Genomic DNA, 13,254 nt, shown 5'->3' on the forward strand with positions numbered 1-13,254 from the left:
AGTGGTTTAGCGCCTGCCTTCAGCCCAGGGCCTGATCCTGGAGTCCCGGGATCGAGTCCCGCCTTGGGCTCCCTGCGTGGAGCCTGCTTCTCCCTCTGCCTGTGTCTCTGGCCCCCCCTCCCCCGTCTATCGTGAATAAATATGTAAGATCTTTAAAAAAACAAAAAACAAAAAACAAATCTCAGGCCGAATTCGCAGGTTTTCAGGATGATTTTAAAGTTCTCTAGGTAAGTCAGTGGAGACAGGTGACTGGGGACCCTACTCCTCCACCAGCTTGCCCCGCCCCCGAAAAATGTTTTTGAAAGATCATTGTCTCCAAAAAAAGAGTAAAATCAGTCTTTGCTTAACTAAAGGTTTATAATCATAGCAAACTAGTACCCTAATGGTTTAAAATGAGCATACCTGATTACTCAATCTCAGGGATTACACTCTTAACAAAGAACATTTTTTGGTCTCTAATCTAGTTCATATTCATATTCCTTTTGCTATACCCCCCACACCCACACGCACACACACCATATCTGGGGCACTAGGTCTCCCAGTCAGTTAAGTGTCTAACTCTTGGTTTCAGCTCAGGTCATGATCTCAGGGTCATGAGATCAAACGCTGTGTTGGGCCCTGTGCTGGGTGTGGAGCTTGTTTAAAATTCTCTCTCTGCCTCTCCCTCTGCCCCTCTGCACCCCACCCCCCACACATATCCTCTCTATCAAATAAATAAATAAATCTTAAAAAAAAACCCACAGCACACTGTATCCTACATGACAACACTCCCACCTCACATGGTGCTGTTCCCCAGAAGATGCAGCATCTGAGGTTTCAATAGATCATTGCCTCCTCCTTTCACTGTGAAGTGACTGCCTAAGTCAGGAGCCATGATTTCTGGAATACCATTTCTAGATACCATAACTGCTTTTAAGACATCCAGTAACTCATCAAAATAGTGTTGCCGGCAGAAGCAAGGAAAAGCACATCTAAATCTAGAATAATCTAGAGAAAGCTGCTGCAGTGGAAATAAATCTCTGCAGCCACGTGACCTCTGAAATGAAGGTTACAGGGTGAGAGGATGGGCTGCCACGGTGCTGGTTCCTCCTTATCTCCAACTCTTCTTCCGTGGAAGTCTTTGCTCCATGTACACTTATTTACTCAGTTATCTCATGTAGGTCCTTAAATGCATTACTATCTACATTCTCGTATTTCTAAGTATAGAAATGTATTTCTGAATGCTAGATGTTGTCTCTGCATGTCATGCTAACTCCACATGCCATCCACTTGGATGTTTTATTGATATCTGAACATGGAATGCTCACAACTGCCCACTGCCACCCCCTCACCCCACCCTTGCTACACTTTCTGGACAGACTCCCCCTGCAGCGTCCCCACCTTGGGTAACAGCAGCTCCACCCCTCACAGTTGCTCAGGCCAAAATCTTGTCATTGTTTGTGATACCTCCGGTCTTTTCGCCATCCACCCCGATCTTTGATCAGCAAATTTTGTCAGCTTTACCTTAAGGAACCACTTCACTGCAACCACTGTGGTGCACAGTTTTTCAAGATCATTGCAAACATTGTCAGACCAGTGTTTGTGCTTCATTCATGTCTCCCAAGAGCATGTTCTCCACTCAACAAGAGTGATCCTTTTAAAATGGGGTGAGGTCATGTAGCTCCTCCAATCAAAAACATTTGGTTACCTACTCTCAGTAAAAGGCAGAATTTTTACCATGACTTATAAGGTCTAGATGGTCTGGCTGCCACTGCACCCCACCTCCCCAAGTTTTCTCCAGTCTTCTCTCCTAAATCCTCTCCACCCTAGACTGTCCATTTTTCCTACACTGGCCTCCTTGCCAACCCTAAAAACATGCCATGCACCTCTGCACCTGGTTCTCCCTTTGCCTGGATATCTTCTCCCAGTATCTGCCTGGCTTATTCTCTTATATCTTTAAGACTCTGTTCAAATGTCACCTCCTCAAGGAGGTCTCCCCAGTCTGTGTCTATAAAATAGTGACCTTCCTATCATTCTCCTTATCAGCTTTGCCCTGTTTAACGGCTTAGGGCATTTATTATATATTTATTCATCTCCTCTGATAAGATATAAACTCTCTGGGATTAGGCTTTTTGGTAACTGATATATTTCTGGCTTTCTAGAAGACTGTCTGGCACATAGTATACACTCAGTAAATACTGTTTGAATGAATTGCACCTGAATCCACTCCAACATTTCTATCCCCATAAGTTCTTTAGTTCCAAGGCATTTCTGGCTTCTTAATCTTAGTTACCATGAGCTGCTGTTGATACTAGGTTTGTGTTAACTAATCAAGCAAACTATGAGAACCAAACACATCTGCTCAAGCCGGCCCACTGAATCCAGAGCTTCTGGTAAATATGCCCATATCAATAGATTTCAGTCACATCTGAAAGTCTGTTTTTTCTTCCTTAGTCAAGCAACCTCAGGATCGGTCTCCATATGTTGCCCCCAGCTTTCTGCTGATAAAAATTAGCAAATTCTTGTAAAGGCTTCTCCTCCAATTTGACTTCATAATTGACATGAGAGTATGCCCTGGTTACAGTTCTAGAGAGGCTGAAGAGTGGGACGAAGGAGCCTAAACAGAGAATGAAGCTCTCTCCATCAGGAAAGAAAGCAATACTGTCTTCGAGAAAGATGAACCTTCTCAGTGTTGGGGAGGGGCCACTTCAAGGAGCAAAGAAGGCTCGGTCACCTTTGGGAATTCAGGGGACTGAGTTCTCCAAGCACACCCAGTCTCCCTCATTTCTATTCTCACTTCCAGCTCTTCCCAATAAATAAGCAAAAGAAACCTGGCCTAGGTATGACTCAGTAGACATTGCATTTTGGCAAGACACAGAATAAAATTAGTTTTAATTCAGCCAACTCTGCTTGTTGCCTTGGGAGAGGGAGGAGATTGGAATTGAGAGTGGTTTGCAAAGGGGTCTCTAGTCTAATAGTAGTTTTCTTCAGTCAAAGCATTCATGGATTTTGTATGATCAAAATTAATTTCAAAATTACAATATGGTATAAGAAGTATGGGGAAAAAAGTCTTTTTTCTTTAGGAACACAGTCAAGGAGAACAATCACTGTGTGTTCTGGTATTGCCATACCCCTCTGCATGACATGTATCCAGAGGCCTGTTCCCAGAACTCCTTCTAAAGGCTTGCCAGTGTATGTACCCAATCTATATATACTCATCCTCTTGTCATATTTCCCCGACTTCAACCACTTCTCACCTATATTCACCTGTATTCACTGCCTCCCAAGTCCTCAGATTTGATTGTATCTGCTCCTTCCCCAGTTATAACTCCAGCTTCTTACACTACAGCTCTTTATCTGTGGTAACATACTCGTCATTTTGAATAACAACACTGTCGTTTGAGACAGTCGTTTGTCTATATCCTAGCCAAACAGATTGATTTCAAGGTAGAACCCTTGTTGAATAATGTAATGTATAATAAGGAATATGTAGGATGGCAGGACCAAAGAAGAGAGGTGCCAACCCCCTCCTAATGTTATCAGAATAGACTGGCCAAAAGAGAGAACTATTTAGAATAATGATGCTGATGATGGCATGTATATGTGTGTGTGTGTGTGTGTGTGTGTGTGTGTGTGTGTGTGTATTCTAGGTGTTTCATATGTTGTCTCATTTAATGCTCTCAATAACTGTCAGATTCTACTGTTACCCATTTTATAACTGAAAGAACCAAGGGACAGTGAGATTAAGTGACTTGGCTGGTGATCACATAGCTTACAAAGGGTGGAGCTGAAATTCAAATCTAGCAAGTCCAGTTCCTGAGTCCCTGCCCTTAATCATGAGCGATAAGACAAAACTCAGCAGGGGCTGAGGATGGCATTCTATCTGGACCAAGGGAACATAGCGAAAATAGCGAAAAACTCAGAGAACATGGAGATTGTTGGAGAACAACAAAGTATTCGGTATGGCAGGAGTATATGTAGTGGCAGATAAGGACACTGAAAGGAGAGGCAGAGACCAATTCATGAAGGGGTTTATTTGCTGGATTTTTATCCTATAGGAAATGAGGGGTTGATGGAATAATATGTTGTATTTCTGAACAGCCTGTCTGACAGTGAAATATGGAGGGTGGGTTGGAACAGATCAAAACAGAAGGCGTGGGTTTCTGAGAAAGCATTTGCATTTCCAAAGGAGTTCATAAGGGCTGAGGCAGGCAGCAACATCAATGATGGAAAAAAGATGGAGCTGAATGCTGCAAAAGGAAACTGAAACTTTTGTATTTCATATGTGTCAACAATATTCTGCAGAGAAATAAGATAATGTTCCTGTATTTGCCTCTGTCTTCCTGTTAACCAAATAGAACTCATTAAAGTCTTTTTGGATCAAAGGTAAAGTCTAATTAGGTAAACACTAGGCAAATTTTCAAACAAAAGTAAATATATAAATATTATTTTACAAACAATGATACATAATTTTTCCACATTGCAGAAATAGAGGTGAAGATTAAATCTTTTATTTTACAGAGTTGCTAAAAGACGTGAGACATAAACCAACTTATACATAAAAGAAAATAAGAATTTTACACAAAAGCTTATGACTACCCATCACTTTTACTTTTAAAACCTTTCTTGGATAGACATTTAAAAATAAGGACCAGCTAATTTTGTTACTAGGATATCCTTTATACTTTGTATATTTAAGCTCTTTATTTTACTGGACAGATGTGTCATTAGTTCATTTGAAATATTACTGCTTATAAGAAGAATTTGATTTTTCTTCTCAGCAATGAGTGAATTCGTTTCACTTGGAATTTCTAAGGACTAATTTTAGTCAACATTTTCAAAGAATGATAAAGCTTAGAAATAAAGTCTTAATTTAGATAACAAATAGTAGCCTTTAAAATGGAACCAAGACTCTGAAATATCTGATATCAATCAACATTTATGAACATTAGCATATATTAGTGAATAGCTATGTTAAGGCAAAAAACTGAGATATCATCTATTTCCATCAACATGTTAAAGATGATCAAAGTATAAAACATATTTTATAAATGACATGAAATGATTTCAAAAAGGAATTCCTATGTCACAGAACTTTCTATTAGAAAAGTGCCATAAAAGTATAATTGAAAATAAAATTTGATCCTTCAAAATAAGGTGGAAAGATAGAAAGACAAGCTTTTGAGTATTTATGTGGAATTGTTTGCCAAATCTCCTGAAATGATACCTCGTTCCCATTAAGTCAGTAGACACTCACTATATAGGCTATTTTTCTTTAGAACTGTATTTTGTGAAGAGTCTATTTTTTTTTCTTTTCTTTGTTGTGAGGATTAGAAGTTTGAGAGGATAACATCCTGCCTCAGAAGTCCATTTTTGATAACAGAAAATTACTTAAACTTATGCATATATTAATAATTACATACAGTAAATGAAAATCCTCTCTGAAATAAATATATTGTAATATCAAAATCTTCATAATCTTTTTTTTAAGAGAAGAGAGAAATAAAGAGTAAATCAGTTACATTTACATTTATTAAACTATGGAGTAGATATGAAGCCTTTGAAATCTACAATGATATTTTACATTTTGGTCATCACAATTCTATCTGCATTGCTCTTGCTTTAACCTTTTGATAGTGTTCACAGTAACCTAATTTTCATCATGTGTACCTGAAAACTTTGTATGTCATATATATATTTTAAAGAATATCTTGCTTCTTTTTTGGGTTAGAATTTTCTATAAAGGGTAATATTTGAAAAAGTTAATTTGTTACCTAAAGCAACTATCCTCTTTAATCATTTTCAAATGAGTAAAGTTGCATCTTTATGAGTTTATTTTGAAAATTTGGTTACTATAATAGAAACTAACTGGAAATTAAAAGCTAAGTATATTTCTATGACTCACATACAATATAGTGTATTATTTCAAATTTTATTCTAAAATATTTTTAAATGTTCAACAGAATACTACTGTTCTCTCTGAAATGATCTCTTTATACAGTGATGAAATTTAACACACTATTTTTTATAATCTTTTTTAAAATGATACCTACACTCCAGAATTAGTGAATTATAAAAGTTTCAGATATTTTAGTTTGGTTAAAAAAATAAACACTTATATTTAAATCTTTTAAAAAAATAAGCAATACACCAGCTAAGAATTGAAATACATACTATTGAACTACTATTCTATATAGTTCAAAATTCCTATGTCCTATAAAACACCTTTCTATGAAGTGAATCACTTAATGAAATTATTGCTTTGGATATAAATGCTTTGGCCTTCAGAGTATGCTAGTCTATAAATAAATGCTTCATTCCCCACCCATAACTGCCCTTCTAAAAGAAAGCCTACCAGTAGTCATGCACAGTAGTGAGCAAACTTAAATTAAAAACTATTGTGCATACAGAGCAAAGGAAGCTAATTTTTATGTTAAAGCAGTTTTTACCATCCAACATCTAAAGAGTTATTGTGAATTACCTTTAAACCACAGTCTTTAAGATTGAATTAATTTTCTGAATGCTTTTAGAAGTGACATTATGCTACCGCTTTCAAAATCTCTTAAATGACAAATATTTTACATTTCACAAATAGTACCTAAATAGGTCTAATTATATAGATTTCCCTTCATCTGGGAACTAAAATGCTATAGGGGTCTTCCTGAACCACAGTAAATGCCATCAGTTGAGAGAGTTTATCTCAGAATGAGGATTAGGATATTTAGAGATGAAGAAATACTCAATAACTGAGAATAGTTTGAAAAGAGTGATCTACCTTGAATTGTGTTTAAGTCACAATCAAAATACAGATTACTTGTGTAAAAATCCAGGCTGCTAAATAAACAATGATTTCATAATTATAGTAATACAAGTAAGTAGAAAACCTTTCAATTAATGGAAATTAAGAAAATCATAAATCTAATGTATAATTCTCAATACTCCCAATCGCTTTGCAAGTACTCATTTGGATAACAATACAACAGCAACAAAGAGCTCCTTTGAAATGTATATTTTTTCAGTTTATTTCAAATGCTGTGTAGCATAAGAACCTACTCCTTAGAGAGAAATTTTTAGTCACAGAAAAGTAGTATGAAACATATTCCAAAGTGCTGAAGGAATTAACTGCCCTATTAGGTAATGAATACCCAGAGGAATAAGCATTAGTGATTTATGGCTTAAAGTGCTTGGGTCTAATCATCATTTTGGCCTCTTTAAGGGAGGACTTGTAGCCACCAGGGTGTGCCTCACTTATACCAGGCCAGGTACCCCAGAAAATCCCATTACGGACACCTCTGTATTTTTGGTGATAATATCTGCCATTTAAGTTTGCAGAAAGACATGCATCAAACCACCAGCCTGAACTGTAATAGAGTCCACAGTTCCCAGAGGGATATCGATCATTGTCTCTATCTGGGGTGGTAAAAAACTTCAGATCGTGGTTATAATGTTTACTGAAATGTAAGGCATCTCCCGCTGTGCCATTATAGTTACCGATGTGTAATCGGTATTTGAGAAACTCGTTGGCCACATAAAACTGATCATACAAGGCATAGAGTTTGACACCATTAAAGTCTTCAAGATCTATCCTTAGAATCATATCCTTACTCTTGGTCAAAAGATGAATTTTATCATTCCCCAACCAAAATTCTCTTCTGAGGTTTCCAAAGCCCACTTTATAGTCTTGCCATGTTCTGGTGAAGTTGGTGCTTCCATCGAGACGTGCCTGCAGCACTGTCCAGCCTCCCCCCATGGTCTCCATGTCGCAGAAAACTTCGAAGCTACTGTTTTTGGGATCCGGTGTAACTCTGTAGGTCTCACTGCTTCTTTTGCCTATTGTGTAGTAGTCAGAGCAATCTTTATATATTAGATGTTGCACTAAAAGGGGAAGAAGACAAAGGCATTGGATTTTGTTAATAAAAAATATGCATCTGAAGAATTCTTTACATTTACAAAAGCAGTCTGATAACTCAATGATGTTAATGAAACCTTGCTCTGCAAAACTTACTTGAACATGTTTAGCAAATGTTTATTAAGGCCTCGGAATCAGAACTTGATGCTATAAAGCAGACACGGCTCTTCCACATACTCTTGGTAATAGTAGTGACAATGTTCACAATAAACAACGAGCTCAGTAAAGTAGTTTCAGTAATTTAGTTACTATTTAGTGAGTGCTACTTATGTGTTCCAGGCATTCTATATAGACTTCACGTTTTCACACTTAACTCTGCACATTGACCTTATGATGTAGGTATTATTTCCGATCTGTAGGTGAGGATGTTTAATAGGCTCAAAGAGAAATCAGTGGCTTGCCCAAGTTCACAGAAGCATTAAGTGGCAGAGCCAGGACACACTGAGGTCTAGCTGGCTGTAAAGCTTGTTCTTGTAACTACTTCATTCCTTGGTGCTAAAGGTCAGATGCCTCCAACTCTCCTAGAACTGCATTCCATGTGTACAAAAAAAGCACAGGTTTCTTTCTGTTTCCTTTCACCCAAAGGGGCCAATACCTTCCTCTGTCATCATTTGGTTATGTCCAAATGATGTATTAAAATTTTAAGGTACAGAACTGATCATAAATTCGCATTTGTTTTACTTGTGTGACAATGAAAGATCAAGTAAAAAAAAGAATTTTTAAAATAATATATCAATATTCTTGTTCTGAATTTATTTATTTTTCTTGTTCTGAATTTATTATCTGGAAAGTATTTAGCCAGTGTTTCATATGCTTGGTTTCTAGAAAGAAATAACAGGTGGTTATGTCCAGGATAAATATAATAATCAGTCGACATAGCTCTGTAGGAGTCAAATACAGATATTACTCTCAAAGAATTTCTATAAAGATTTGGACCAGATAAGGTAAATTTAATATGAGCTACTCAGAGGCACACTCATGTGTGTTTAGAACTCAGAGTACCCCAATATTTCCTCCAAACTTTTAGCACAGAAATGAATAGTAGAATCTTGATATCATTCCAAGTTGCTACGCAGCATCAAATCTAATGTGTGCCCAGAGATGTCACCAAGATGTGAACCTCTGCCTCGCAGTTCAGGGTACATTCAGATCCAGACTACCAGTGGTCCTTGAAAGCCCTGCCTACCTCCGGATCCTTGGCAGATTCCCTAGGGATGGTGCACACATGAGGTGCTTGGCCCAACGGAATATGATCTGTGTCCCACATGCCATATCCCTTCAACCTTACACTCATGGTAAACGGTCGCCCTCATGCAGAGATGGCTTTCCAAAGTGCAGCCAGACCATCAGCAGCAGTGTCCCAGGAACTCAGATGGAAAGCCAGCATTTGGAGGAACCAGTGCCACAGTTAGAAGTTTGTGGGCATAGCAGGAGTAGTTAAGCAGTAGTAGTTAGGTTTGTGGTCCTCTGGCCTGCCAAAACTCTCCCTTTAAAATGTTTTTGTGCCCCTCAAAGCGAAAAGTTCTGCGCACACATGAAGCCATACAGCTGCTTTTACTCTATCTATAAAATCTCCTATTGTCATTAGATATTTGGGATTATAAGCGGCAGAAAGTTAAAATCTTTCAAAGACTTCTTGTGACCACACGAGAAGGAACAGTCAGCGAACCACAAGAGACTGATTTCCAATGAACAAAAAGCATAGCTAGAAATACAGCCTTTTCTCTCTGTTGTTCTCAAACCTTTCAGTGAAAAGATAAGTTAAATGCACTGAAACATTATATCAAAACAACATCTCTCCACTTCCATTTGTGTGTAGCTCTAGCATTAGCACATCAGATCTTTGAAATTGGAAGTGCTCTCGCAAGGTACAGAATCAAGCACGATTTTTAGAATTCTTATATTATCTCTATGGTCACATTTGCAAAGATAGTAGTTTCTCCTCTACTACCTTGGTGAATACAGGGCTTAATTTTTATCTCATCTGCCATTTGTCGAACTTGTTTGCTGAAGTTAATGTTTACAGATAGTTACAGATAGCTATATAAAAGTCAGGAACAAGCGATGAGAAAGCGTCGTACATACCCGGACGCGACTGTGTGTGTTCCTGGCTGGGGCACTTGGATGAACACTTGCCATCCAAACTGTTGACCACCGACGTTAGATTCGCCACTTTGCTGTCGACATAATTTTCTATGTTGTTCATATTTACAAGACTGAGCTCCTCCAGGCGACCGTGAAGCACGTCGATCTCCTCCTTGGCGTCCTTGAGGTCGGCGGACAGCTTGTTAACCTCGCTCTCTAGCTCTCGAACCCGCCCGTCCTCGGCTTCCCCCGGGGCTCCCGGGCTGGGCGACAGCTGTCCGCCTCGGCCCGGGGCCCGGCTGTCGTCAGCCTGCAGTTTGCAGTCCTGGCAGGACTTCTTCAGGCTGTTCACCGTTTCCTTGAGGTTCTGGACTTCCTTGAACACCTCCTCGAGCCTGCCCCACTGCGCGGGCAGCTGGACGGTGAGCGCGGGCAGGCGCACCTCGTAGGCGCACTCGCCGCCCGCCGCGCACCTGCCGGTGCTGCGCAGCGTGGCCGGGCAGGCGGCCTCCGCGCCCGCGCCCGCGCCCCCGCCTGCCTCCGCCGCGCCGTCCGCCACCGCCAGCAGGCCGCACGCCGCCAGGACCGGGCCCAGCCAGCACCAGCCGGCCGGCGGCATCTTCGCGGGCGCTCACCCCGGGGCGCCCGCCGGCCCGCGCGGCTTTAAGGGGCGCGCAGCTGGCGGCCGGGGCGGCGCTGGGCGTGCTCGGAAACGGGCGGGGGCGCTTGCATCACAGCGCCCGGGCCGCGGGGGAGCGGGAGGGGGGCGGGGAGGGGAGCGGGGGGGGGAGAGCAGGGGGGAGCGGGGGGAGCAGGGGGAGCAAGGGAGAAGGGGAGATGGGGAGCAGAGGAGTGGGGGGGACACGGGGGAGCAGGGGGAGCAAGGGAGAAGGGGAGATGGGGAGAAGGGGAGTGGGGGGGAGCGGGGGAGCAGGGGGAGCAAGGGAGAAGGGGAGATGGGGAGCAGAGGAGTGGGGGGGAGCGGGGGAGCAGGGGGAGCAAGGGAGAAGGGGAGATGGGGAGCAGAGGAGTGGGGGGGAGTGGGGGAGCAGGGGGAGCAAGGGAGAAGGGGAGATGGGGAGCAGAGGAGTGGGGGGGACACGGGGGAGCGGGGGGAGCAGGGGAGAAGGGGAGATGGGGAGAAGGGGAGTGGGGGGGAGCGGGGGAGCAGGGGGAGCAAGGGAGAAGGGGAGATGGGGAGCAGAGGAGTGGGGGGGAGCGGGGGAGCAGGGGGAGCAGGGGAGATGGGGAGCAGAGGAGTGGGGGGGACACGGGGGAGCGGGGGGAGCAGGGGAGATGGGGAGCAGAGGAGGGGGGGACACGGGGGAGCGAGGGAGAAGGGGAGATGGGGAGCAGAGGAGTGGGGGGGGAGCGGGGGAGCAGGGGGAGCAAGGGAGAAGGGGAGTGGGGGGGAGCGGGGGAGCAGGGGGAGCAAAGGAGAAGGGGAGATGGGGAGCAGAGGAGTGGGGGGGAGCGGGGGAGCAGGGGGAGCAAGGGAGAAGGGGAGATGGGGAGCAGAGGAGTGGGGGGGACACGGGGGAGCGGGGGGAGCAGGGGAGAAGGGGAGATGGGGAGAAGGGGAGTGGGGGGGAGCGGGGGAGCAGGGGGAGCAAGGGAGAAGGGGAGATGGGGAGCAGAGGAGTGGGGGGGACACGGGGGAGCAGGGGGAGCAAGGGAGAAGGGGAGATGGGGAGCAGAGGAGTGGGGGGGACACGGGGAGCGGGGGAGCAGGGGAGAAGGGGAGATGGGGAGAAGGGGAGTGGGGGGGAGCGGGGGAGCAGGGGGAGCAAGGGAGAAGGGGAGATGGGGAGCAGAGGAGTGGGGGGGAGCGGGGGAGCAGGGGGAGCAAGGGAGAAGGGGAGATGGGGAGCAGAGGAGTGGGGGGGACACGGGGGAGCGGGGGGAGCAGGGGAGAAGGGGAGATGGGGAGCAGGGGAGTGGGGGAGAGCAGGGGGAGGGGGGAGCAGGGGGAGCGGGGAAGCGGGGGGGGGGGAGCAGGGGGCAGCAGAGGGGAGCGGGGGAGCAGGGGGGGCGGGGGCGAGCGGGAGCGGGGGAGCAGGGGGGAGCGGGGGGGAGTGCGGGAGCGAGAGAGAGGGGGAGCGGGGAGGCGGGGGCCGTGCCCTCCCCGCAGCCGCCGCACAGCCCTCGGTGGCTCCCAGGACGGCGGGCGCAGAACCCCGGTGGCTGACTGCTTGCACTCGTTCCTCCTGTTGCGCTTGTACGTGTAGTTTCTGCAGCCCTGGGGAAAAAAATCTCGGATTTCACCATAATTATCCTTGAAACAAATCGTACTTAATGCCACTGGGGAAACCAGCTGTTAAAAATGAAGCTTAAGGTGCCGGTTATCCGGCCTGAAGAAGGGGGAGTTTACATAAACGGGAGATGGGCTTTTATTTCCTTTTCAGGTTGGGGTCGTTGAGGATTCTGTGTATTTTTCGTGTTGGGCTCTCGGGTGAAATCTTAAGCATTTGAAAATTTTTAGAACTATGACCACGAGTGCAGCTTTCTGACTCCTGCCATGCACTTTTGTTTCACCTGTTTGAAAAGGAGAAGAAAACTGGTCGAGAAGAAGGGGTTGCTTTCTACCGCTTTGGCCCCAGCACAGTTGGTGGAAATGTCTCTACGACAAAAACGCATTTAAAAGTGCATCATCGCCCTTCCTCAGAGCCTTCTCCTTCGCCCTCACCAGCTCAGTCATATTCTGACACTGTCTTCGAACTTCTGGCTCTATTCTGATTCTCCTGTCCCCAGCCTCCCTGCTTTCCTTCCCACTGGCAGCCAGGCGTCAGGGCTCTCTGCGCCCACAGGGGGTCCCTCCACCCGCCTCTCTGCCACTTGCTCTGTCACTGTGTTGCCCAGACACATATCAGCACTCATGCCTCTTCAGACTTGTCTTGGTTTAAATCTTTTTTCGCAGTTTTCAACCTTTTCTCCTCAAAGGCTGAGGGGCAGAAAGGGGGAACACTCCAATTGGAGAAACCACCTCCTTTTACCTTGTTTTACATCTTGGCATCTCATATAAGTTTTCTTGGTTCTTTTTTTTTTTTTAAGATTTTATTTATTTATTCATGAGAAACACACAGAGGGAGGCAGAGACCTAGGCAGAGGGAGAAGCAGGCTCCATGTGGGACTTGATCCCAGGACCCCGGTATCACGACCTGAGGCACCCAGGTGTCCCAGTTTCTTATTTTAAAAAGTATTTTTTGGCTTTAAAAATAATTTCAAAATAACTGATATGGATTAAAATCCAAACTCTTTATTGTATTACTTTAACATACTCT

At 44.1% G+C, this 13,254-nt stretch overlaps 2 protein-coding genes across 9 annotated transcripts in view; one reads left to right on the plus strand and one right to left on the minus strand.

Moving 5' to 3' along the window:
* CCDC146 (coiled-coil domain containing 146) overlaps positions 1-13,254 on the plus strand; it is a 119,266-nt gene that overhangs the window by 38,547 nt on the left and 67,465 nt on the right. The gene's annotated exons all lie outside the window — the stretch shown is intronic.
* FGL2 (fibrinogen like 2) lies at positions 3,995-10,655 on the minus strand. Its single transcript, XM_025449544.3, has 2 exons — positions 9,974-10,655; positions 3,995-7,854 (listed from the first exon to the last, which is right to left on the minus strand). The coding sequence occupies exons 1-2, from the start codon at positions 10,590-10,592 to the stop codon at positions 7,148-7,150; spliced, it is 1,326 nt and encodes a 441-aa protein (XP_025305329.1). The 5' UTR covers positions 10,593-10,655; the 3' UTR covers positions 3,995-7,147.

The sequence above is a fragment of the Canis lupus genome, chromosome 18 (assembly GCF_003254725.2).
Source record: "Canis lupus dingo isolate Sandy chromosome 18, ASM325472v2, whole genome shotgun sequence".
In the NCBI taxonomy this organism is placed as follows: Eukaryota; Metazoa; Chordata; class Mammalia; order Carnivora; family Canidae; genus Canis; species Canis lupus.